Genomic DNA, 26,469 nt, shown 5'->3' on the forward strand with positions numbered 1-26,469 from the left:
TGGCCGAATCTTCTTCTTCCTTTTTGAGCATGGAGAAGCAAAGATTACCTCACCAAATCTGTCCATAAATGGTGACAATCTCAGCCACAGCTCATTTTTATTTTAGTATGTTTTCTTGCCATCATTGTGATGGTCTTTAGGCTTGCTTTCTCTTCATCTCGGTAGCTTACTTTTGCTTCCATGGTTGCCAATATTTCCTGAGTAATGACCGAAGAGAGAAAGAGTTGTGAGAAGAAAGAGAATATGGACATTAACTAAAGTGGTTTGATAAAGCAAAGTAAATGTTTACTTCCCTTTACTGAGTAACGTGTAGCTTCAATAATGTCCATCAAATCAAAGTCAGTCATGTTCTCTCTCATTGTTCCTATGCAACACATTGTAATTAAATGAATTTTGGAGTCCATCTAATGTTTGAATTTTTGGATCCGTTGAAAGCAATTTTGCTTTCTTCCTTCCATGGTTTCGGATCATGCATGAGGAACTCTTATAAAATATGGGCTTGTTTGCAACATTATTTGATCTTGGCCCATTAATAACATTTGCTTTCCTGATAGAATTTGGAGCATGTCTAAAGCAAATGGAAAGCATGTAACACACTTGGGCTTGGAGCAATCAAAATTATTTGGCCCAAGTAACATTAAATCAGCCACATTCATTTTTTGTTATTAAAACCAAGGCTGAGTGTAAATTGGGCTAGCACAATAAATTTGTTTTCGGCCCAATATTAATCCTGCACAACAAAAATTATTTTAATTAACACATTAACCAAGATTAGCTTAATAATTTTGCTGTTAATAATGTTTGATCATCATCAATTTAGTTTAGAGTTTTCCAAACTCATCAATCTCCCCCTTGATGACAAACATTATTAAAATTGAAATGGAAAGAAATTTAAAGATAGAGTAAAGAATACTCCCTTTGAAGATTGAATTTCTTCCCCTTTCAAATTGTCACATGGCTCCCCTTAATATGTGCTATTTTTATCAAGGGAAGCACTTAACCTGTAACAATTGGATCAAGCTTCAAGTAACAATGTTATTCAACATATTTATTTTGAAATGTTGAATGCTTGATTTATGAGCAGAGTGTGATGATAATCAAAACTCATTTGTTATCAATAAATTGATTATCTGCTCAAACATACACATATCAACAGAACACAAAAATAGTGTTGTTCAGAAAATTTCCAAATATTTTCCAGTCCAGATATCAGAGCAATGTCATTCAAAATAAGGAAAATATTTTGAAACATATATTAGCACATCAAAACATGGTAGATGTTTAGATATCACAGTTTTAAAAGAACTGCCAAAAATAAATTTTCAATTCAGCAGGTTTATCAAAAATGAACCAATCAGCCAGAATCAGCCAGTTATCACAACAAATCAAACATCATAATAAACCAAATGCTAAATGCAGTTCATACAGCAAGGATCATAATAGAACAAAAATCAGCCAGGCATCACAATATATCAAACATCATAATAAACCAAATGCCTTCTTTGAACAAGGATAATCATGAATTTTCAATTTGAAAATTTCAACCCTTGTCCCCTGTTTTTCCAGCCCCTGTTTCATTCCAATTTCAATTTTGGAATCTAAATTTCCTCCCCCTTTTGGCATCAAGGGGCATAAAAACCTGCAACAAGAGACATGAGCAATACATAATATTTATAACAAAGCAGTAATTGTTCAGAGTATCATACGGCAGGGAGTATCAAGTCATGCCTTTACAAAAAACAAAAGAAGGATTGAGCCTATTGTTGCCAATATCAAATAAAAGTTGAGGAATAGTCACTAATCATCAGAAACATTGAACTCAGAACCAGAATCATCTTCAGAATTTCCTGTTCCCATTTCATCATCAAAGGTTTGAATCATGAAACCGACCCTTTCATAGCACTTCTTCCAGGCTTTCTCATTTGCATATGCCAATTTCCGGGCAGCCTTGCTTGACTTTAGCATCAATTTGGACATATTGCGGAATTCACTGAAAGCCTCCCTGATGGATGCCGTGACCTTTGAGGGTTCAGGGTGGCTTTCCAAATCGCTTAGAGAGGGTTCGGAGGCAACAGACTGCTTGCTTTTCTTGTTCGAAACTCCTCCTCCTTTAATCTGTGACACTTTGTTCTCAACAGATTCATTAGACAAATCAACCTTAAAATATTCAAATATACATGTAAGAAACATGCCATAAGGAAGATTAGCCTTTTTTGTGCTTCTTACTGCTTCCCACATGTGTCGTGTCATAATATAAGCAAAAGAAATTGGAGTGGAAGTAATAAGAGCAAAGAGGATGATAGAGTCAGAAACTGTTACTCTATGATGAGAACCACTTTGAGGAGTGATGATATGAGTGATGAGACGGTGTAACAGAGAGTTCTCTGGGCCGAGGGATTTGTGAGTTGGGATTAATCCATCAAGCCCGGACAGGTTGGCACAGATGTGTTGCATGACAGTTTGTTGAGTAACTCCCACTTGATCATCCCATTTATCAATCATATAAACCTTTGGTCCCTCATCTTCATACCCAAGAGCAGCACCAATGGTTTGAGGGGTGAGGATTATGTAAACACGCTTGACGTAAGAGTGGATTGACTCACCAATCAAACGCATGTTTGCATAAAATTCCCGGACCAGCCCCGGGTATACCAATTTCTGAATGTGAGTCAGAGGAGTCCATTTCAGAGCATCAAATAGAGACGAAAAGTTCATTCCTTTGGTGGCAAGATTTGGAAGGTTCACCAAGTAAGAGGGGCAGAGATGGCGCTGCAGAAGAACGTCTTTGTGAAATTCATAGAATGCACATGAGTGGAAGCGAGAAGGATCAAAATGTGAATGAGTTTTGTGGAATTTGTTTTTGAACTCTAGAGATTCCAGATTGGGGGGTTCGCTTGTGTCATGCAGAGCAAAGGTTTTCTGTTTCTTTTGAGAGCTTTTTGCATGAGGGGTAGATCTTTTTGGTGGTGATGGAGGTGGAGTAGTATGTGATTCTTCTTCATCATCTTCAACACTTTGTTGCTTGTTCTTCCCTGTCTTGCCTCTTCCTGAAGTTTTCTGAGCAATAACCTTTCGGCGCATGGTTTCGGTTTTCTTGGAGGGAGGTGACTGAGTAGAGGATGAGGTAGAATGGAGATGGATATGTGTATGGGTTGGAGGTGATGAGAATGGTGGGTTTTTTGGAATGGGGGTTCGGCTACTTCGCCTAACAGCGGTTTTCTTTTTCATGGTGGATGAATGATGGGTTGAATATGAAGGGGTGAGGGCCGAATGAGAGGAGGATGGAAGGAGGTTAGAGGTGCAATAAATGAGGGTTGGAGAGAGATGATGGGAGGTTAATGACCATAATGGCGCGGTTATTATCCAAATGGGAGTTTCAAAAAGTGATAAAGAGGGAGTTTTTCCTTGAATCAAGGGATTTAGTTGGAAGGAAAAGATATGATTTGACAACGTGTATCTTCCAACTAGATTTGAAAAGACAATCTAAGAGATTTTGTGATTTTATTTTTCAAGAAAGGAATAACTAACTAAACTGCCATGGTGGGGTCAGAATTTATTAGGTGGGGCCCAGGAGAATTTAAATCTGTGTTGCCTCCCCCTTGAACAGAGCTCCTCCATCAAGCTTGCGTTTTTATCTCGTCCAAACCTACGAGACAAAACTGAACAGAGTAAAAAAATTCACAAATTTTCAATGAAACTTAAATCAAACATGCCCAAACTTTTTCTCAAGGTACAGAATCTGTCTTCACAGAGTGGTTTTGTAAAAATATCAGCAATTTGGTCTTCAGATTTTACAAATTGAATATCAATAGTTCCCTTTTGCACATGTTCTCTAATGAAATGATATTTAATTTCAATGTGCTTTGTTCTTGAGTGCAGAACAGGATTTTTTGAGATGTTTATAGCACTCATATTGTCACAAAATAAGGGTATACTATTGATTTTTAATTTGTAATCTTCTAATTGTGTTTTTAACCAAATTAGTTGAGTGCAACATGCAGATGCGGAAATGTATTCTGCTTCAGCTGTGGATAAAGCCACTGTGGCTTGTTTCTTGCTTGACCACATATTGAGTGAGCTTCCAAGGAAGCAACACATGCCGGACGTGCTTCTTCTATCCACTCTATCTCCTGCATAATCTGCATCACAAAACCCTACTGCACAAAATTCATCAGATTTAGGATACCACAAGCCATAATCACAAGTTCCCTTAATGTATCTAATGATGCGTTTAACAGCCGTAAGATGGGATTCTTTTGGGTGAGATTGAAATCTTGAACATACACCCACACTTTGAACAATATCCGGTCTAGAGGAGGTAAGGTACATGAGTGAACCTATCATTCCTCTATACCTTGTTTCATCCACATCTTGACCATCATCATCCTTTTCAAGTTTTGTGTTGGGATGCATTGGTGTACCCATTGCTTTGGAATTTTCTAGGCCAAACTTTTTGATAAGTTCTTTTGCATACTTTCCTTGGTAAATAAAAGTACCACTAGGAGTTTGTTTAATTTGGAGGCCAAGAAAGAAAGTAAGCTCTCCCATTAAACTCATTTCAAACTCACTAGTCATGAGTTTTCCAAACTCTTCACACAAGGAAATGTTGGCCGATCCAAATACAATGTCATCAACATAAACTTGAACAAGAAGTATGTCATCATTAGATGTTTTGATAAATAAAGTAGTGTCGGTGGTACCCCTTTGAAATTGATTTTCCAACAAGAAGGTACTAACCCTTTCATACCAAGCTCTTGGAGCTTGTCTAAGACCATAAAGAGCCTTAGTTAATTTGAAAACATGATTTGGAAACTCTTTTTGTTCAAAACCGGGGGGTTGTGCCACATACACTTCTCTATCAATAAAGCCATTAAGGAAAGCACACTTAACATCCATTTGAAACATTTTGAAACCTTTATGGGCGGCATAGGCAAGAAGCAATCTAATTGCTTCCATTCTAGCTACCGGAGCAAAAGACTCATCAAAATCTATACCCTCTTCTTGATCGTAACCTTGGGCCACTAATCTAGCCTTGTTACGAACAACTTGTCCATCCTCACCAAGTTTATTTTTAAATACCCACTTAGTACCGGTAACTTTCTTACCATCCGGATGAGGTACTAGTGCCAAACCTCATTCTTGTCAAATTGAGCAAGCTCTTCTTGCATTGCTTTAACCCATGATGGATCCTCAAGAGCTTGTTTGACATTGTTGGGCTCTATTTGTGACAAGAAAGCAAGATTGCTAGGTTCGGCTTGTCTTTTGGTGGATGATCTTGTTGTTACACCATGAGAGGGATCACCAATGATGAAATCATGAGGATAACCCCTCATAGATTTCCATTCTCTAGGCTTTCGGATGGGTGTAGTACTTTGATGATCTTCTGGTGGTCTCACTGTTTCAGTTGCTCGTGCCTGTTCAGGAGACAAAATGGAAATGTCTCCTCCAATCTGACGAGACAAAACCGGGCTGACAGATTCTTCACTTTGAACAGATTTGGGGTTTTCTTTACTTGTTCCATCCTCTTCACAATCTGAATCAATATCCTTCACAATACTGGGAATTAAGTTAGAATCACAAAAAGTAACATGTATGGATTCCTCTATTGTCCTATGCTCCTTGAGATAAACTCTATAGGCCTTGCTTGTGGTGGAGTATCCAACAAACATTCCTTCATAGGATTTTGGATCAAACTTTCCAAGATTTTCTTTATTATTAAGCACAAAACATTTGCATCCAAAAACATGAAAGTACTTAAGATTTGGAGGGGTTCCTTTCCATAGCTCATAAGGTGTTTTCTTTAACCCTTTTCTAATGATTGTTCTATTCAAAATATAACATGCTGTGTTCACAGCTTCAGCCCATAAGAATTTAGGAATTTCACTTTCACATAACATAGCCCTAGTCATTTCTTGAAGGCTTCTATTCCTTCTTTCAACCACTCCATTTTGTTGGGGGGTTCTAGGACATGAAAAATTGTGAGAAATCCCTAAGTCATCACAGAATTTTTCAAAATCTTGATTTTCAAATTCTCTTCCATGATCACTTCTTAAATGGGCAATTTTCAAATCCTTTTCATTTTGAATTTTCTTACAAAGGGTTGAAAAAGCATGAAAGGCATCATTCTTATGGGCAAGGAAAAGTACCCAACCAAATCTAGAGTAATCATCTACCACCACAAGACCATAATGTTTACCTCCTAAACTTTGAGTTCTAGTAGGACCAAAAAGATCAATATGTAACATTTCCAATGGCCGTTTGGTTGAGATTCCATCTTTTGATTTAAAAGAGGATTTTACTTGTTTGCCTAATTGACAAGCGTCACAAGTAAGATCCTTATCAAACTTGATGTTTGGGATCCATCTAACCAAATTTCTTTTAACTAGCTTAGAAATTTGATACATGCTAGCATGTCCCAACTTTCTATGCCAAAGCCATTTTTCAGATTCAAAAGATGTGAAGCATGTTACATTTTGTTCCTTTAAATCCTCAAGAGTTAATCCATACACATTGTTGCATCTTTTAGCTTCAAAAAGAACATTCCCAGTTTTTTCACACACAACTAAACAAACAGATTTCTTAAAAATAACTTCAAAACCCAAATCACAAAGTTGACTAACACTAAGCAAATTATGTTTCAAGCCATGTACAAGGAGAACATCATTTATACAAGAAGAAAAGTTTTTACCAACTTTCCCAACAGCCACAATTTTTCCTTTTGCATCATCACCGAAAGTGACAAGTCCTCCATCATACTCATCAAGCTTTATGAAGAAGGTTGCCTTTCCGGTCATATGCCTAGAGCATCCGCTATCCATATACCACACATTTTCCTTCCTTTTGGATGCTAGGCACACCTGATCTATGTGGTCTGCCATGAGACATGTTTGTGACTTGGTCTCGGTTTCTTCATCATCATCATCAGAATCATTCTCCAAGTCTTCCCATGTGGCCATCAGTCCTTTCTTCTTTCCTCTTTTTGGCTTTTCCTCCTTCTTCAGCTTGGGACAATCAGATTTGAAATGCCCCATTTCCTTGCAATTGTAGTAAGTTACCTTGCTGAGGTCTTTCTTCACTTTCCTTGTGCTGCTGCCTTTGCCTCTGAGCTTAGCCATTTTCCTGAATTTTTTTGCAAATAAAACAAACTCATTTTCAGAAGAGTTATCACTGGATTCATCATCCAGGGGGTTAGTCACAGAAGAAAATGCAATTCCTTTCTTTTTTGTATCTTTTTTCAAATAGGTATTTTCAAAAGCAAGAAGATTTCCTCTCAAATCATCAAGTGTTATGGAGTCTAGGCTACTACTCTCAGAAATAATTAAAGCTTTAGTCTCCCACTCTTTTGTGAGACATCTCAACACTCTTCTCACTAGCACAGAATCAGAATGTGTAATTCCCAGAGCATCTAAGCCAACAATGATAGCATTGAAACGTTCAAAGAGTTCATCAATGGACTCTCCTTCCTTCATTGCAAACGTTTCATATTCTCTGTTTAGCATATCTGCCCGAGTCTTCTTGACAATGGTGGTTCCTTCATGGGTGATTTGCAATTTGTCCCATATTTCCTTTGCCGTTGTGCATCTTGATACCCGTCGGTACTCCTCAAAGCTGATAGCACAATTGAGCAGATTTATTGCCTTGGCATTTAACTCCACCTTCTTCCTATCTTCCTCGGTCCATCTTGCTTCTGGTTTGAGAGAAACAACTCCTTCTGCACTTGTGGTAGTTGAATATTTAGGCCCTTCGAGAATAATCTTCCAAAGTCTGTAGTCCACTGCTTGTATGAATATTTTCATCCTCTCCTTCCAATAGGTATAATTTTTCCCATTGAAAAGAGGGGGTCTGTTGCTTGATTGTCCTTCAGTTAGATTATAAGACACCACATTTGCGCCACTGTTTTCTGCCATGAGGATCTTTACTCCAAGCTGCAAAGCTTGATCTCTTTGAGACCAAGCTCTGATACCAATTGATGGTTTCAGTGGCTAAGAGAAGGGGGGGTTGAATCTTAACCCCCTTTTTTGCTTGCTAATACTTGCTGGATTCAGAGGAGACTTTTCTGTTTTTAGCTCGTCCCTAGCCACGAGACATTTTCATTTTGTCTCGTCACTTGGCACGAGACAATTTTTGGTTTTTGCTCCTGTGCAGTAGAAAACAGAAATGGAGTAGGAGAGGAAGAAAATTACACCAAGATATATCCTGGTTCGGCTGCTAAGTGCAGTGCAGCCTACATCCAGTCTCCATCACAACAATGATGGAATTTCACTATAATCAAACAGATTACAACTTGTAAAGTGCTAACCCAACTTACAAGGGGATTCGCACAGAATCATGAAACACAACATAGATGATCAAAGGAACTCTAAGACATCTATGGTTTTTTCTTTTAATTTTGCACTCTCTGCCTTTTTCCGCTCTATGGCTTTTTCATTACAAACCTCACTGTTTGCCTTTTACCATGAGACTCAAGACATGACAAAATTAAACAGAAAAATACAAAACAGAATACATTGAAGGAGAAGAGAAAACTGTTAGCTCAGGTAGCTCTGAGAACTCTGTGCCTTGCACTCTCAAATTTTCTCCTTGCCTCAAACAGTGGCTGTCCACACTTAATATAGAAGAGGGGAGCCTCCACTTATTGAAGCCAAAACTGAACCAACTTCTTCCTCCTTCAACAAAACCGGTTCGGCCACAAAGAGAGAGAAGAGATAACCATGCATTAACCAACATGCAATTACCTCTAGTCCTTTCTTGATCATCACCCTTCATCAATCCGAGCTCTTCATCCTTGGCTTGCTCTCCAAGATGAAATTCTGGCCCTTGATGCTTCATGATGATGATGACTTCATCTGCTTCAATCTCTGCCTTCAACCATCACTTCGCCACTCTAGCTACTTCCTGTGGTGGTTGAGCAGAATCGAAGACAAGCCATGCTTCAAGAATCTCCTCCAGCTGGCCGAATCTTCTTCTTCCTTTTTGAGCATGGAGAAGCAAAGATTACCTCACCAAATCTGTCCATAAATGGTGACAATCTCAGCCACAGCTCATTTTTATTTTAGTATGTTTTCTTGCCATCATTGTGATGGTCTTTAGGCTTGCTTTCTCTTCATCTCGGTAGCTTACTTTTGCTTCCATGGTTGCCAATATTTCCTGAGTAATGACCGAAGAGAGAAAGAGTTGTGAGAAGAAAGAGAATATGGACATTAACTAAAGTGGTTTGATAAAGCAAAGTAAATGTTTACTTCCCTTTACTGAGTAACGTGTAGCTTCAATAATGTCCATCAAATCAAAGTCATTCATGTTCTCTCTCATTGTTCCCATGCAACACATTGTAATTAAATGAATTTTGGAGTCCATCTAATGTTTGAATTTTTGGATCCGTTGAAAGCAATTTTGCTTTCTTCCTTCCATGGTTTCGGATCATGCATGAGGAACTCTTATAAAATATGGGCTTGTTTGCAACATTATTTGATCTTGGCCCATTAATAACATTTGCTTTCCTGATAGAATTTGGAGCATGTCTAAAGCAAATGGAAAGCATGTAACACACTTGGGCTTGGAGCAATCAAAATTATTTGGCCCAAGTAACATTAAATCAGCCACATTCATTTTTTGTTATTAAAACCAAGGCTGAGTGTAAATTGGGCTAGCACAATAAATTTGTTTTCGGCCCAATATTAATCCTGCACAACAAAAATTATTTTAATTAACACATTAACCAAGATTAGCTTAATAATTTTGCTGTTAATAATGTTTGATCATCATCAATTTAGTTTAGAGTTTTCCAAACTCATCACTATTATCAAGAGAAAGCCATGAAAATGATTGCATCAGCTGTTGGTAAACCGATCCGCATCGATTTAGCCACCAAGTCTGCAGAAAGAGGAAAGTATGCAAGAGCATGTGTGCAAATTAACTTGGGACTTCCAGTCATAAAAAAGATTCAAGTTGATGGTCATATGTATGACATAGAATATGAGCACTTGAATTTAATTTGTGAAAAATGTAGCTGCTTTGGGCATGTAACAAGAGAATGTGCGAAAGAGAACAACAATGACATTGGGAAGGAAACCATGGTGAAGGAGAAAAATTTGCCGTCACTGTTTTCGGTGGATAACAATGAGAAAACGGCAGAAGGTAGTCAAATCCCAGTAAAAAATCAAAATTTAACTTTTGAATTTGGAATTAATGCCAAATCAATTTCAATTATGGAGAAGCATGGAGCAGCGGGTCTTGTGCATGATAATTTACAAGAATCACGCATGGATAGGGATACTCAAGCAAAAGAGGATGAATGGGTTACAGTTAGTAGAAAAGGCAAGGAAAAAGTGGGTAAAGGCCCCAATGTAGTGCCAAAAAAAGCCAATGTAGCAATATGCTCCAATTTGGTGAGTGAGAAATTTTCTTTTGGGTCTAATAAAATGCATGCTGGATCCTCATCAAATGCAAAGGTGAAGTCTTTATCAAATGCAAAGGTGGAGCCTAAGGAAAAGAAAGATCCTCCATCCACGCTTGGCTCTTTGGGAACAACTCAGGTGGCTTTCAAGGATCAGAGTACTCCTTTTTTTAAAGCAGGGCACAAAAGGCAGCGTCCTATTTTGCTTCAAAACTCACCTATTGAAGCATTGTCAACGGATTCTCGAGTACAAAAAGAGCTTGATAAAGCTAGTGCAACAACAAACTTGGAGAACCAACCTCAACAGAAGAATGATGGTTCTGCGACGCAAGTCCACCAGAAGACAATTGGAGACAGGGGTCCATCAACGTGAGGTAGAATGATTATAAATTCCAATTATTTAATTTATTTTTATGGATTGTGACCATTTAAATATTATTAGTTGGAATGTAAGGGGAGCGTCAAATAAGATGTCTCGGGTGCACTGTAAGGAGTTAGTACGAAAATTTCAACCAACTTTTTTTTATTTTGGTGGAAACTCATATTGGGTTTGAAAATATGAAAGAATTTTGGGAGAGATTAGGCTATTATCCTGTAGGGATTGTAGATGCTGTTGGACATAAGGGAGGAATTTGGTTCCTCTCTGCTAATTTAAAATTTTCTTGTAAAATTCTTTGGGCTATGAATCAATGTGTAACTTTGGAAATTGATGGTGGTGGGCGAAGATGGATTTGCAGTGCGGTTTATGGCAGCCCTCAAGCCACTAATAGAGTAGAATTATGGAGTCATCTGCTTGACATTGGTTTGTGCATTCACGACCCATGGGTGGTGGTTGGGGATTTTAATGATATTTTGAGTGTTCATGAGGTGAAGGGGGGTAATTACTATTCGACTCGCAGTAGTGTCTTTGCAAGTACTCTAGATTCTTGTGGTCTTTTTGATCTGACAACCTCTGGAAGACGGTTTACTTGGTTCCGTAAAATTCAAGGAAACATAGAAATTGCAAAGAGATTAGATAGAGCTTGCTGTACTGCAGAATGGCGTCTTCTTTTTCTAGAAGCTTTTGTTGAAGTTCTCAGCCGTTCCCACTCTGATCATTGTCCCCTACTTATCCGATGTCAAGGAGTTCCTATCAAGAAAGGAAACCGGCCTTTTAGATTCCAAGCGGCATGGGCAACGCATCCTGATTACAAGGCCATTGTTCAGAAATCTTGGAATAGTACAGACTTTGGCATCCATAGGAAGTTGTTGGGGGTTCAAGAAGCTTCGTTGGAATTCAACTCTACGGTCTTCGGCAATATTTTTATTAAAAAGAGGGAATTGGAGGCTTATTTGAATTGTATTCAACGAAAAATGGAGGCTAACGATGATCCGATTTTGAAGCACAAAGAGGAAGAATTGAGAGCTGAGTATAATCTAGTTTTGGCCCAGGAAGAATTGCTTTGGTACCATAAGTCAAGAGATCAATGGGTTCGGTATGGTGATAGAAATACTAGCTTTTTCCATATGCAAACCATCATTAGAAGAAAATCTAACAAGGTTCATGGGTTGCTGGTCAGTGATGGGTCCTGGTCTGATGATCCGGAAGTTTTGCAAAGAGAGGTCGTTCATTTTTTCAAAAATATTTTTTGCTCTACTGAGCCTATTGAGGTTAATTGCATGGGAGAAATTCCTATGCCATCTCTTAGCCAGGATGCTTGTGATAATTTGTCTAAACCAGTAACAATGTTGGAGGTTAAAGAAGCTCTGGATAATATGAGCTCGTTCAAAGCTCCTGGGCCGGATGGTTTTCAAGTTTTTTTTCTTCAAGGAATATTGGGATGTGGTGGGTCATGAGGTGTGGCGTACTATTCAGAAAGCATTCTTAGGGGAGACTTTAAGCCATTCTTTGTTGGAAACTTTGATTGTTCTTATCCCTAAATGCGACCCTCCAACTAGATTGAAGGATTTTCGGCCAATAAGCCTTTGTAATGTAATTTATAAGCTAGTGACTAAAGTGCTGGTTAATAGATTACGACCTTTTTTGGATGAGATTGTTAGCCCAACTCAGGGAGGGTTTATACATGGTAGAGGAGCGCCTGATAATATTATTGTGGCCCAAGAAGTTCTTCACTTTCTTAAGCGGACAAAGTCTAGAAAAGGAGCTATGGCTTTTAAGATTGATTTAGAAAAGGCTTATGATAGAGTTGATTGGAATTTTCTTGAGCACACTCTTGAATCTTTTGGCTTTCCTTCTCTAATTATTCGGCTTGTAATGAATTGTGTTCAGGCTTCAAATCTTTCCATCCTTTGGAATGGGAATAGATTGGATAGCTTCCAACCTCGCAGAGGGCTCAGGCAAGGAGATCCAATTTCTCCTTATTTATTTGTTTTGTGAATGGAGAGATTGGCGTGCTTCATTTCCAAACAAGTTGACGAGGGTATTTGGGATGGTGTGGCTGTTTCTAGAGGAGGACCTAGAGTTTCTCACTTGATGTTTGCAGATGACCTCCTCCTTTTTTGTAAAGCAAAGAAAAATCAAGTTCAGAATGTTGTGCACACCTTGGAGTTGTTCTGCAAAGTTTCAGGTATGAAGGTTAACATTGAAAAATCTAAAGCTATTTGTTCTAGAAATATCTCTAATAGAAGGAAGGAAATGTTGTCTGGTGTTTCTCATATTCCTTTTACTAGTGACCTAGGCAAATACTTGGGGGTGAACCTTAACCATCCTCGAGCTGCTAGGTCTATTTTTTCGGACTCTTTAGAGAAGATCAAGAATAGGCTGGCTAGTTGGAAAGGTCGGCTCCTTAACAGAGCAGGCAGGCTTTGCTTAATTAAATCTGTTGCTTCTTCTCTTCCTATTTATCAGATGCAAGTGACTCTTTTTCCTACTTTGATTTGTCAAAAGATTGATTCTGTGCTTAGACAATTCTTGTGGAAGGGAAAGGTGGGGGAGCGATGCTTAAATTATGTCAAGTGGAGCAAAGTTGTCACTCCAAGAAAATATGGAGGCTTGGGAATTAGAGATACCCAGTGTGTAAATTTTGCTTTATTAGGAAAGCTTGTTTGGCAATTACTGCATAATAATGATAAGCTTTGGGTAAGAATTATGTTGGCAAAATATTTATCTGGGAGGTCTTGCTTTTCATCCAGTTTTTCTAATAATGTTTCAAGCACTTGGCGAGCGATTTATAAGACAATAGAAAAGCTTCGTGATGGTTTTGATTGGTGTACAGGCAGGATGTCTCAATCCTTTTGGTATCATGCTTGGCGACCATGTGGAACACTAGCTCCTTTGGTTCCTTTTGTGCACATCTCTGATTCTCACTTGAAGTTAGAAGATGTCTGGTACCATGGACATTGGCGGTGGGATATTCTTTGCACAATGATTCCGGAAGAAGTTAAACTTGATTTGATGCTCTTTGATCCTATCAAGCAGGCAGGAGATAAAATAGGTTGGTTTTGGACAAACTCAAATACTCTCACCTATTCGACTAAAAGCGGGTATGAATGGCTATTGAAGCAGAAATTTGGCTGGAACGATAATGAAAATTGGCTTTGGCTTTGGCGCTTGAGAATACCGGAGAAGATAAAGTGTCTGCTCTGGCTTTGTATCAACAACGGAGTTCCCACAGCTAGTTACCGGTTTCAAAGAGGTCTTGCTACTTCTGATTTTTGTCAGCGATGTTATCTTGCTCTAGAGGATATTAACCACTGCTTTAGGACTTGCCAAAAAGCTCGTCAGATTTGGATTAGCTTAAATTTGGGAATGACCGCTGAGGACTCTATTTTGGATTTTGTGTCTTGGATTCGTTCTAACCTCAACAAAAATGAGTTTCTCTTTGCAGCGGCCTTTTGGTGGATTTGGAGGGATAGGAACAATGACATCTTCCATCAAGATGATCCATGGAGTAAGGAGAAAATTGTTCACTTAGTTCAACATGCTGCTCGCGATTTCTCTAAGGTTGTTACCAACCAAAAACATATTATTCCTTCCTCTTTGCAATATAACTGGGAACCACCTCCAATGAATGTCTGTAAAGTGAACTGCGATGCAAGCGTTTTTGAAAATGGGCAATTAGCGGGCTTTGGATGTATTATTAGAGACAGCATGGGAATTTGGATGAAAGGTTGTTCTGCCAGTATACCTCTTTCTAGTGTTCTCTCTTGTGAGCTTCATGCTATTTGGAGAGGGCTTGTTATGGCTTGGGATTGCGAGTGTAAAGAGGTCATATGTGAAACTGATAATCTTGATGCATTTCTTCTTGTTTCGCGAGGCACAACCAGCATGATTACGAATGACTCTGATCTGCTTGGCAAAATCAAAGAGATGTTTCAGCGCAATTGGACAGCTACTTTAGTGCTCATCCAGCGTACAGCAAACAGAGCGGCTGATTTAATGGCTAAGACTGCTGCTTTAAACAAGCAGGTGTACCTAGAGTGGTTACAACCCCCTAATAATTTAGACATTATTATTAGAGAGGAGTGTTACTCTTTCTCTTAGGTGTTTTTTCTTTGTGTTATGTTCAGTCACCAAAAAATCTAACCAATTGCAGGCTTATATTAGCATACATTTTCTTGCTGACTATGACATGTTATGCTTCAGGTCAAGGTTTTGATATTATTCTATATACAACGCGTAGAGATAAACAATAATAAGAGAACTGAGATTATTGCATACCTACCTCAGTCGCAGTTGTTGTTGGGATTCATTGTCATTCCAATTTCCAAGTAACTATACATTAATAAACATGTAAGATCCTATTGCTAGCTTATATATAAAGGTGACTTTGATTATTAAATTCACACTGATTTTGATGATGTTTAATAATGTGTCTAACAACCTTATCTTAATTCAAAGTTCTACTACTTACACCGATATATAACATATTTATTTCAATTTAAACATGTTTGATTATAAAATGAGATAATTCTCCTGTTTTGTGATTTTGTGAATGCACGGAATGAAACACATGGAAGGAGTAGAAGGTGTGAAAAGAGCAATGCACTCATTTTGGAGGGAAGTGTAAAGAAAATACAACAAACTAGCTTAAAATAAAATTTCAAATCTGAATTTATCTAAATGATGCGAAGGGTGAAGAAGCGAATTAGATGAGAGAAATAGGATGAAAAACATTGGATCAGATGAAGGGAATTCATTTGGGGATAGCATAAGAGAAGAAATTCAGTTTTGCATTAGAATGAAATTTTTTTGCGAGACTTCAAATAATGAGGCTGTAATTATTGATTAACTTTTCTTTAGCAAAGATGACATTTGTTATGATAGTGTGGAAAAGTTCTTTCTCTCTAATTTCGTCATAATGACAATACTCAAGGTCAAACCATGAGAAAATAACAAATTGGTTCCTACTTTTTTTTAATCTCAAAAATAAATAAATTTTTAACTAAATTTAATTAAAATAATTTTTTTATTTTTGTAAAAGAAAAACACAGGTCTTTACATATGGAATTTAAATTATCACTAGAAAGACTTATTTAAAAATCAGAGATTTATTTATAATTTAATTTTATGAGAGATTTATTTTTTTCATAATAAAAGATCAAAGACTTATTTATTTTTTTTTCGAATTCACTATAAAAAAAATGTTGAGTACCGTACCATTGGATTTAGTATCATAGAATAGCGGTAAATTTATCGGCAATAACCACATCGAATTCGTAAGACTTTTTAAGTACCGGCAGATTCTATTTTCTAACGGTAAATCTGCCGGTAATTTTTAGAAAAAAAATAAATTAAATTGGCGCGTTTTTTACGATAGGGTTTACTGTGGGATTAATCCGACGATAACTCAATTTAGTGAAATGATGTGTTTTAGTGACCAGCAAAAATTTATTGTCGATAAATTTTGACGGTAAATCTGACAGTAATAGTGGCGTAAATTCAAATCATGAACCTCTTCCCCTCATTCGAACCCTTACTACCATCACCACCATCTCTCTCTCTCTCTCTCTCGTTCCAACCGCCGCCGTCGAGACCACCGCCATTGCCACTCCTTCTCCGCCGATGGCTCCTTCTTCTCCTCCTTCTCAGCGCTGCCGCGGTCCTTTCCTCCTTCTCTTTTCGCTCTTCTCATCCCATAGCCTCCAGCTCCCAACTCTGGCGACTCACGACCGCCACTTCTAGCACCAGCAACAACCCGGTGCCATCACCTTCCTCTCTCCTTCTTTGTTGCTTTCTGCACCCTGCCTTTAAGGTTCTTTGTTTGAACTTTTTTTCAAATCCTGTTAGTTAGTTCTAGTTCATTAGATTGATTTAATTAGTTTAGTTAGTTTAATTTTCTGGTTTAGTGGATTTAGGTGGTTAGGATAGTTTAGTTTAGATTTATAGGTTCTGAATTATTGCTGAAAGTGTCTGAAACTATTCTGAATTTGCTGATTGAATTAATAGAAAAATGGTTGTTGAGTTTATTTGGTTAATTGTTTGATTGCGCTCATTCACTGTGTTAATTATTGTTTTGCTCTTTTGAATTAATTAGACTGTTGTCTAATGAATTTATAATCAACACTGTTGACTTTTTTTGGTGTCATTGATGTTGAATTTTGTGAATTGGTGTTGCACAAATTACTTGTTGATGCTAAGTTATGTTGTTTATGATTTTAGATGCCAAATATTTGCAAATATGCCTCAAAAAGCTTTTTATTAAATATTTTGGTCAATCCCTTCAAATCATTGCTTGTTCTCCTATTATTTTGATTATTTGTATTGATGGAATTTGATTTGTTTTTTATTGACCAACATTTTTAAATTTTGAATATTTAAAGTTTCTTATCTAATATTGCAAGTTTGATATACATTATCCTATAAAATTTGATTTGTTTAATTTTAGTTCAATTTAGTTTAGGTTTGATTAGAATTTTAATTTTAATTTTCAATCAGTTTCAAAGTTAGTTCAGTTTAGTTTTCTAATCTTAGTGGATTTAGGTTGATTAAGTTAAGTTAGATTTAATATACAATAGGTTTTGAATTGTTGAAGTGTTTGAAATTGTCTAATTGTGTTAATAGTTGCGTTGATGACTGTTTTGCTAAGAAATTGTTGTTGAGAATGTTTAATAATTTGATATTTGCAGACATATCGACAGGTAGAAGTGCTGCGGATCAAGCTACTGGCCGTGGTTGCATTGGGGTAGAGGGAGGATTTCTTTCGGTACTTCCGGGACTTCTGGCTCCTTTCCCTCTACTTCGACTACCCCGATGATGCCACAGGTTGCGGATTTAGCAGACCAGCCGTTCATCATAGTTCTTAACCCCAACTACGTGCCTCCGTCTACGGCGACGACGCCTCCTATCACTCAGCAGCCCGCATCCACGTCAATGCCGCCTCCAGTGATGGATGTCGTGGCCCAGGAGTCCAGCCACAACAGTGAGGCAGCAGATGACGCCCCACCATCACCTCCCATCTTACGGTTGAAGATTCTGCTTGATGGCGGCACGAGGTAAGTATCAAGTTGAGTCTCATGTATTTCCTGTTTATAGTTATCACTGAAAGTGCCTGAAAATTGACTCTAGTTTAGTGGATTTAAGTTTGAATGCTGGTTAGTATTTTTAAGTTTCAATGCTGGTAATTAATATTTTTTTTATGTTCAAACTTTTTTAGCTAATTTATATCTTCTATCTTGCTTAACTAATTTTAAAGTTTCTTTGTTACAGCTGCACTTTAGGTGGGACGTTGAGCACGACCTTACCATCAGGAAGATAATCGACCATAGAATGGGTCTGATGCTGGATGAAGTTCGTCAGGGACAGGACCACCGGACGTAGTGGCTCCGACCGGACATAAAGAAGGTTCTATTTGTTCATTGGGAGACCTATGAGAGGTTCTAGCATCGGCGTCTCACCAACAGAGCTAATAGGGCCTCGGCCAGGTCGTCTAAGTATACTGGTGGCTCAGTGACCTTCATGAAGATGAACGTCAGGCTGGTATGTAAAGTGACTTTAATTTTGTTCATAACTTAGTTATATTCTTCTGCATATCATTACTAGGCATCCTAATCATATTGTTTCAATACAACATGTGTAGTCAAAGTCGTTGGATTGCGAGGTGTGTTGGCGGAGACATTCAAGTATACCCAGAGGAGAACAAAGAGACATTTGCTGATAAGTGGTCTCAGGACCATTATATGAGTAAACATACATCTGATTATTTTCTGCTATAAAATTATTAGAGATTAACTGTATATCTATCATACTAATCACAATAACTTGTGTTAAGTACACAGGAGTCCTACACATAGATACTAGAGGCCGCGACTGATCAGTAGCCTCAGTAAGGTGGGGAGGACGCCGCCGATGGCTCTGCAGCTTCAATCGTCGATCCCAATGCGGTTTGGCGCGAGACTACCTCAGCGCTGTACAAGAACCGCGTATACGGGATGGGGTCGTTCTTCGCCAGCAGTCTCCGCACCTCCACGTTGAGGCCGTCGTCAGGCTCCGCCACCAGTCGAGCCCGAAAAAGGCGCAGATTTGAGGCTGTAGGTGCAGGAGCTCCAACGCAGCCTTCAGTAGCAAGCTCAGGAGCTTAACGATTATCGGGAGAGGTATCAGGAGATCCTCACTTGCATGACGTCCATGGATGAGTTTAGGCTGGAGTGGAGGGATTCACTAAAGCGGATGCAACGTATGGAGGCTTAGATGAGGTGTACCAAGCCCAGATGCGCGCCGCTAGCATCAACCTTGTTGGTGGCGGCGGTGCCGTTGTAGGTTGCAGCGGCCCTGCTGGTAGCATACGGACATCACCACCTTCTATGCCGCCGACTCAGGGCTACGAGACCGACGACGACGACTACCTAGATCTATAGTGATTAGTTTTTCGTTTTATTGTTTCATTGTATTTATTTGATGTACTTGAATTTTAATTTATTTGAACATTGTATTATTTATTTTAAATAAAAGTTTTTCATTATTTATGAGTGGACAACTAATTGTGTGAAAAAATTTAAATTTAAAATTAAAATTGACCATTTATTTCAAAAAACAAAAAATTGACATTACCGTCAGAATTACCGTAGGAATAATCTGATAGTAATAATGTGCGAAATAACATTTTTTGTCGCCAACAATACCGTCAAAAGAATTCATCGGTAACTAATTAATTTTCTGAGTCGATAATTCGTCGCAACATCCAATGATAATTACTGTCGAACAAATGAATTTTGATAGTAAATATTTAAAACAACAAATATCTGATTATTTTTTATAATAAAACCGACGGTATTCCTTATTTTTTTTGTGATGATTTTAAATATATTTTAGGATATACTTATACTTATAAAGGAAATTTGTTATTAATATTAAAAATATGAAACATTTTTATATAAAAAAAAAGATTGATATCCCGCTAAATAAAAAATTAGTCATCAATTAATCATCGAATATAAAAATGCATATTTGACATTGCATAAAAGAATTTATATACTATTTTAATTATTGGTCTGTGACATATTTGATTATTTTATTACGACAAATTTGACTAGTTTAAAAAATATAAAAAGTAACATGTATAATAAATATATATATAAATATAGTGGTTGAACTTTAATTATATGTATCATTTCAGTATTTAATTATATGTTTAATACGTATATCATTAAAATATCAAAATCTTATCAATCAATAAAGGCTATGTTTTTTTATAATTTATATTCTTAAAATAATTCATAATTTTCTAAAATTTATAATATTATCTTCATATGCATGCTGATTGGAGCTATTTTTTCAGTTAATTAAACTTAATAGTCCATCTATCTCCGAAGTGGGGCAAGAACCATGAAAACTAGCAAAAATATTTTTTGTTCAAGTAGTATATATTTATTCATCTAATAAAGACAAAAGACGCATCTATTTCGATATTACCCTAGTTCAAAGGATTAAGGTCTTTAGTTTAAGGGTTTGGTCTTGAATTTAAGGGTGCTAGTTAAGAAAAAATAAAAATGTTATTTTTTTGAAAATATAAATTCATGTACTTTCAATATATTAAATACACTAAAAATATAAAAAAAATTATAAATTTAGCTAATATGTGTTCTAATAACACATAATAAAATTATCATTAGTAAAAAATTTAAATATTTTTATTTAACAAATACAAAATAAATATATTGAAAATTTAAATTTTTTATATTTTTAATAATTTTTTTTTAATTTGTAAACTTATATGTTAGCTGAACCCAAAATTATTATTATCGGTGCTCTTAACTATTATATTTCAAGGCCACTTGCCGCATGAGTGGAGTACCTGATTGTTCAAACATTATCGTGACAAAAAGAAATATTACCTACCCAACTTTATAGTAAATTACATTGATTTTCCATTTTGCAAACATCAGTAATTCATTAATTCTACCTGGCGATGGTTACATTTCTTTTTTATTTTTAATGTGTAAAGACATCACCATCCACTCCTTCATACGTTTCAATAAAAAAAGATGTGTTCTGGGAATGTGAGTTGAAGATGGAATAGGAATGAAAACGGATTCACAGTGGAGAGTTCAAAGCAACCTAGGGTTTGACACAAATGATGTTTCCCAATGAGACGAAAGATTTTGCACTTGGTAATGATCAAATAGAAAAAGGACACGTGTAATGATTTGAGAGAGGCATTTGAGTTACGCGCTCAAAAGTGGGACAATGGACAAACAAAGCAACAACCCAAAGTCGCAAATCAGAGCGAAGCCTAAGTTGTCGTGGAATGTGAATGTTCTTCCAAAATGCGAAAATTCAAACAATAACGGACATGCAAATTCTCACAACTCTTTCCTTTGTCTCCCCGCTCCGTGTAATCATATTCTAATATAATACTCCTAGTCTCCTATTAGGCTATTAATTATTATACATCACTTTCACATTTTTTAAAATATTTTTTGAAATAATATTTAATTTCGTTTTTAAATTTGTACATTAACTTCAATTTAATTTTTGAAACTTTAATTATTTTTATTTAGTTTCTAAAATATTTTTGCACAGACATTAAAGAAACACTTATGTGGACAATTAAATGTCACACTAAATTATGTAAAACAATATTGTTTTGATTTTGGTATTCAAATAACACAAAAATAATATTATAAATGATGTTTATTAAAATTTTTCTTCCTAAAATAATTGATATGATGTTATTTTTGTACTAAAGCACGAAAATTATAAATGCGTCATTTTACAAGTTTCAACATGATATCTAATTATTTATGTGATTGTTTCATTAATTTTGTGTGTCAAAAATTATTCCAATAACTAATATAAATTACGTTTGTAAAATTTAAAATTAAATAGAAATAATTAAAACTTCATTAACTAAACTAAAATTCGCGTATAAGTTTAAAAATAAAATTGATTATTAACCTATATTATTTTGCTAATGTACAAAACATTAAATTTAATTTTGACGGCTAGTCATGTAAAGAAATTTTACAGTTATATTTAACTACATTCTTTTTTAATTTCATGTTTAGACCAATTCAAACGCCCTAATCCAAATGTCACAATATTTTTGTCAAAAAGACAAATGGTTTGCACTTTGCATATAAATATTTTTTGTATTCGGAAGTCAATTCATAATACCTCTTGCACTCGTTTTCAACGAACCATCCCAGAAGAAATATCATACCCCGTTCTTCCTCCTTCTTTTTCTTGCTCTATAAGATTCTCTCTTCTGATTTTTTCTCTCTATCAACCCCTTCCCCTTGCTTATTATACCTTCTTTTTGTTCACTTCTTCTTCTTCTTCTTGGCACCTTGAATATTCATTCACAGGTATGTTTTCATGCCACTCCTTCTTCTTATTCTTCCTTACTTTTGAATTCGATTCTCTGTTTTTTTTGCATATATATGTTGTTTCTGTTTTATTCTTTTTCCCACTTCTTAATTAACTGACTCTTAGTTTTGTTTTAGGGTTATACTGAGTTGCTATTCTTACTACTTATTAGTAATCAAAAGATTGAAAGTTTAATCCTTTTTCTCAAATTCTGTAATTTTCTGTTGATGATAAGAAAAGGGATTTTTTATATTCTTGTCTTGCTTTTTGTCACAGAGAAGAAGGTTATATAATTAATTGGTCCGGTTGATACTTTCAGAATCTTCCTCTGTCTTGCTTGTGCTTGAAGCATTACTTGCTTTCCACGACACTGTTTTCTTCTTCCTTTTTCCTTTTGTTTCCTTATCTACAATTCGAAATTAACAATTGAAGAGTCATAGGTAATTCATAACTTGTGCTGATTTTTTTTTTCTCTATTTTCTTTTGGATGGAGTAGACTGTTGTGCATCTATGAATTTACCAAGATTTCTGATTTTCAATGAAGAACAAACAATAAAGTTTTAGTTGAATATTCCATTGTTTTCTTGCCTTTGTGGTTTGTGGAATTAGTCAAACTATGAGAATATCAATCAATCTTTTAAATAAAGACACAACTATTTTTTATGCAGACATAATCAGACGTTGAAAATTGAAACTAATGTCTTCAACAAAATCACCATAGCTTTGCTTGATTGCATATTAATAGGAAAATATAGACAAATTTTAATACAATACTATATCTATTGATTTGAATATCAAGTTATCCATGTTCCTTTTTTCAGGTTCTGCCTAAACATTTCTTTCGTCCAAATCATTGGAACCAATGAACAATCTCAAACTTGCTGTAGAAGTTGTTAGTGCTCATGATCTTGCTCCAAAAGATGGTGAAGGCTCATCTAGCGCTTTCGTCGAGCTTCAATTTGACGGCCAGAAATTTCGCACCACGACTAAAGAGAAAGATCTGAGTCCTGTTTGGGATGAGACTTTTTACTTCAACATCACTGATCCAAGCATGATACCAAGCCTCAATCTTGAAGCCTTTGTATATCACTACAACAAAACCAATGGCTCAAAAGTCTTCCTTGGTAAAGTCCGGCTAACCGGAACCTCCTTCGTCTCGTATTCTGATGCTGTTCTTCTCCACTACCCTCTTGAAAAGAAACGTTTCTTTTCTAAGGTACAAGGAGAACTTGGTTTGAAGGTGTATGTTACAAATGACAATTCTATGAGAGCTTCAAACCCTCTTCCCGATTTCTTTCAGAATAACACATATCACATTCCAATGCAAGATCAAACACAATTACCATTCCCTGATCCAGTCCTTAGAGAAATTCCAATTAAGAAAACTCAGCCAAATAGGCACACATTCCATAACATTGCTAAATCGAATAAAGGCGAAAAGCAGCAGCCTAATTCGGCTGGAGCCGCTGCTGCTGCTGGGGTGCCTAATGTATCATTTTCCATGAATGAGATGAAATCTGCAAAACCTGCTGCAAAAGTTATGAATGCATTTGCAGGCTCAGCATCACCAGTTGATCATGTTGTTAGAGAGACTAGTCCTGTTCTTGGAGGGGGAAAAGTGGTTGGTGGAAGGGTGATTCGAGGAAATATACCGGCCAGTACCTATGATCTTGTTGAACCAATGGAGTACCTTTTCGTCCGAGTTGTTAAAGCTCGAGATCTTCCATCCATGGATGTAACTGGAAGCCTTGATCCCTATGTTGAGGTGAAGATTGGAAACTTCAAAGGGACCACAAACCACTTTGAGAAAAACCAAAGTCCTGATTGGAACCAAGTTTTTGCCTTTGCAAAGGAGAATCTTCAGTCATCAATTCTTGAAGTTGTGGTGAAAGACAAGGATGTGGTGATAGATGATGTAGTTGGGAATGTGAAGTTCAATCTCTATGATGTTCCCCGGCGCGTTCCCCCAGATAGTCCTCTAGCTCCAGAATGGTACCGGATTGAAAACAAGAAAGGTGAAAAGAACAATGGGGAGATAATGCTTGCAGTCTGGTACGGCTCTCAGGCCGACGAGGCTTTTCCTGATGCTTGGCATTCTGATGCCATATCTCCTAATGGAAGCTCTTCTTCTTCTTACTATGCTCAAATCCGGTCGAAAGTTTACCATTCGCCACGGTTATGGTATGTGAGAGTTAAAGTAATAGAGGCACAAGATTTAGTTCCATCAGAGAAATCAAGAATACCAGATGCATATGTCAAGGTACAGATTGGTAATCAAATCTTGAAGACTAGACCAGTTCAATCAAGAATGATGAATCCTCAGTGGAATCAAGATTTGATGTTGGTTGCAGCTGAGCCTTTTGAAGAGCCTTTGATCCTTACTGTGGAAGATCGCCTTGGAAACAACAAAGATGAGACTATTGGCAATGTGATTATCCCTGTCGGATCAATTGACAAGCGCGCAGATGATCGTCCCATCCGAAGCAGATGGTATCCTTTGGAGAAATCCATGTCATCTGCTATGGACATGGAGAATGGAAAACACAAAGAGAAGGACAAAGACAAGTTCTTCAGTAGAATCCATGTGAATGTTTTTCTAGAAGGTGGATACCATGTTCTTGATGAGTCTACTTATTATAGCAGTGATCTTAGGCCTTCAACAAGAGTGCTATGGAAGAAACAAATTGGTGTCTTGGAACTTGGAATTTTAGATGCTAATGTGATACCAATGAAGACCAGAGAAGGCAGGGGAACGTCGGACGCCTACTGTGTCGCGAAATACGGACAGAAATGGGTGCGAACGCGGACGGTTATAGGCAGCATTAGTCCAAAATTCAATGAGCAATACACTTGGGAGGTTTATGATCCTTCCACGGTTCTAACTCTTGGAGTTTTTGATAATGGACAGGTAAGTAGCTCTAATGGAAATGGCAACAGAGATTCAAAGATTGGCAAGGTTCGGATAAGGCTATCGACGCTAGAATCCTGCCGAATCTACACGCATACTTATCCATTGTTAATGCTTCATAATTCTGGTGTCAAGAAGATGGGTGAAATTCATTTGGCAATTCGATTCTCGTGCACATCATTCGTTAACATGTTGAATTTATATTTCAAGCCTCATTTGCCAAAGATGCATTATGTCAAGCCACTAAATATTATAGAACAGGACAGGCTGAAACAGCAGGCTGTGATCATTGTTTCGGCGCGACTTAGCCGCGCCGAGCCGCCTCTTAGGAAGGAGGTAGTTGAGTACTTGTCTGACTCAGATTCACATTTATGGAGCATGAGGCGAAGCAAGGCGAATTTCAACCGTCTGAAAAACGTTTTCTCAGGACTAATTTCGGTTGCAGGGTGGCTTGGGGAGATTTCCACGTGGAAGAATTCAGTTACAACGGTTCTTGTGCACATTCTTTTCCTTATGCTAGTTTGCTTCCCTGAACTGATTCTACCAACAATATTTCTCTACATGTTTGTTATAGGAATGTGGAAATGGAGGTTTCGACCCAGGTACCCGCCACACATGGACACAAGGCTTTCTTGTGCTGACGTGGCGAATCCTGATGAGCTGGATGAGGAAATGGACACGTTTCCAACCACGAGGAGTTCGGACATCGTCCGGTGGAGGTATGATCGGTTGAGAAGCCTCGCCGGACGAGTCCAGAGCGTGGTTGGAGACATAGCGGCCCAAGGGGAGAGGCTGCACGCGCTTATAAACTGGCGCGATCCACGCGCCACGGCGATATTTATGGTGTTCTGCATTGTGGCTGCAATTGTGCTTTATGTTGTGCCTTTGCAGCTGATGTTTATTGCCGTTGGATTTTATTTGATGAGACATCCTAAGCTTAGGAGTAAGACACCACCAGCACCTGTTAATTTCTTCCGCAGGTTGCCTGCTCTTACGGATAGCATGTTGTAGATACAACACTTTCTTTTCTGCTGCCAATGTTTGAATATGGATATTTCAAGTTTTTATTGGCAGTGCTGTTGTACAATTTTTTTCATGTATATATTATGTCTTGGTTCATTGAGTCATGGACCTTCATACAAATATATTTTTTTATCGGAAATTTTCACCCTTATTTAGTAGATGTAGATGTTATCACAACTAATTAATTTTCTTGGTTCTCATTACGTAGATTCAAAAATTATTTTTAGAAAAGTTATAATTAAAACTTTTTCATTAAAGTCTTTAATTCATCTCTACTTTACTATGGTTAAACATTGGCGTGATGTACTATTAAAAGATTCAAAAGTTATTTATAAAAAAATTTATAATTAGAAAATTTTCGGTAAAGTCCTTAGTTCTTTTAATATGATTAAACATTCT

General features: G+C 37.0%; 1 protein-coding gene across 2 annotated transcripts; it reads left to right on the forward strand.

Moving 5' to 3' along the window:
• The first annotated feature begins 21,932 nt into the window (after positions 1-21,932).
• On the forward strand, positions 21,933-26,209 carry LOC112744069 (FT-interacting protein 3-like). Of its 2 annotated transcripts, XM_025793539.3 has the most exons (3): positions 21,940-22,138; positions 22,416-22,579; positions 22,961-26,209. In XM_025793539.3, the coding sequence occupies exon 3, from the start codon at positions 23,002-23,004 to the stop codon at positions 26,056-26,058; it is 3,057 nt and encodes a 1,018-aa protein (XP_025649324.1). In that variant the 5' UTR covers positions 21,940-22,138; positions 22,416-22,579; positions 22,961-23,001; the 3' UTR covers positions 26,059-26,209. The 2 variants fall into 2 exon arrangements, with proteins under 2 accessions (XP_025649323.1, XP_025649324.1); XM_025793538.3 differs by lacking the exon at positions 22,416-22,579 and having other exon boundaries at positions 21,933-22,138.
• The last annotated feature ends 260 nt before the right edge of the window (positions 26,210-26,469 follow it).

Source organism: Arachis hypogaea, chromosome 14 (assembly GCF_003086295.3).
Source record: "Arachis hypogaea cultivar Tifrunner chromosome 14, arahy.Tifrunner.gnm2.J5K5, whole genome shotgun sequence".
Lineage (NCBI taxonomy): Eukaryota > Viridiplantae > Streptophyta > Magnoliopsida > Fabales > Fabaceae > Arachis > Arachis hypogaea.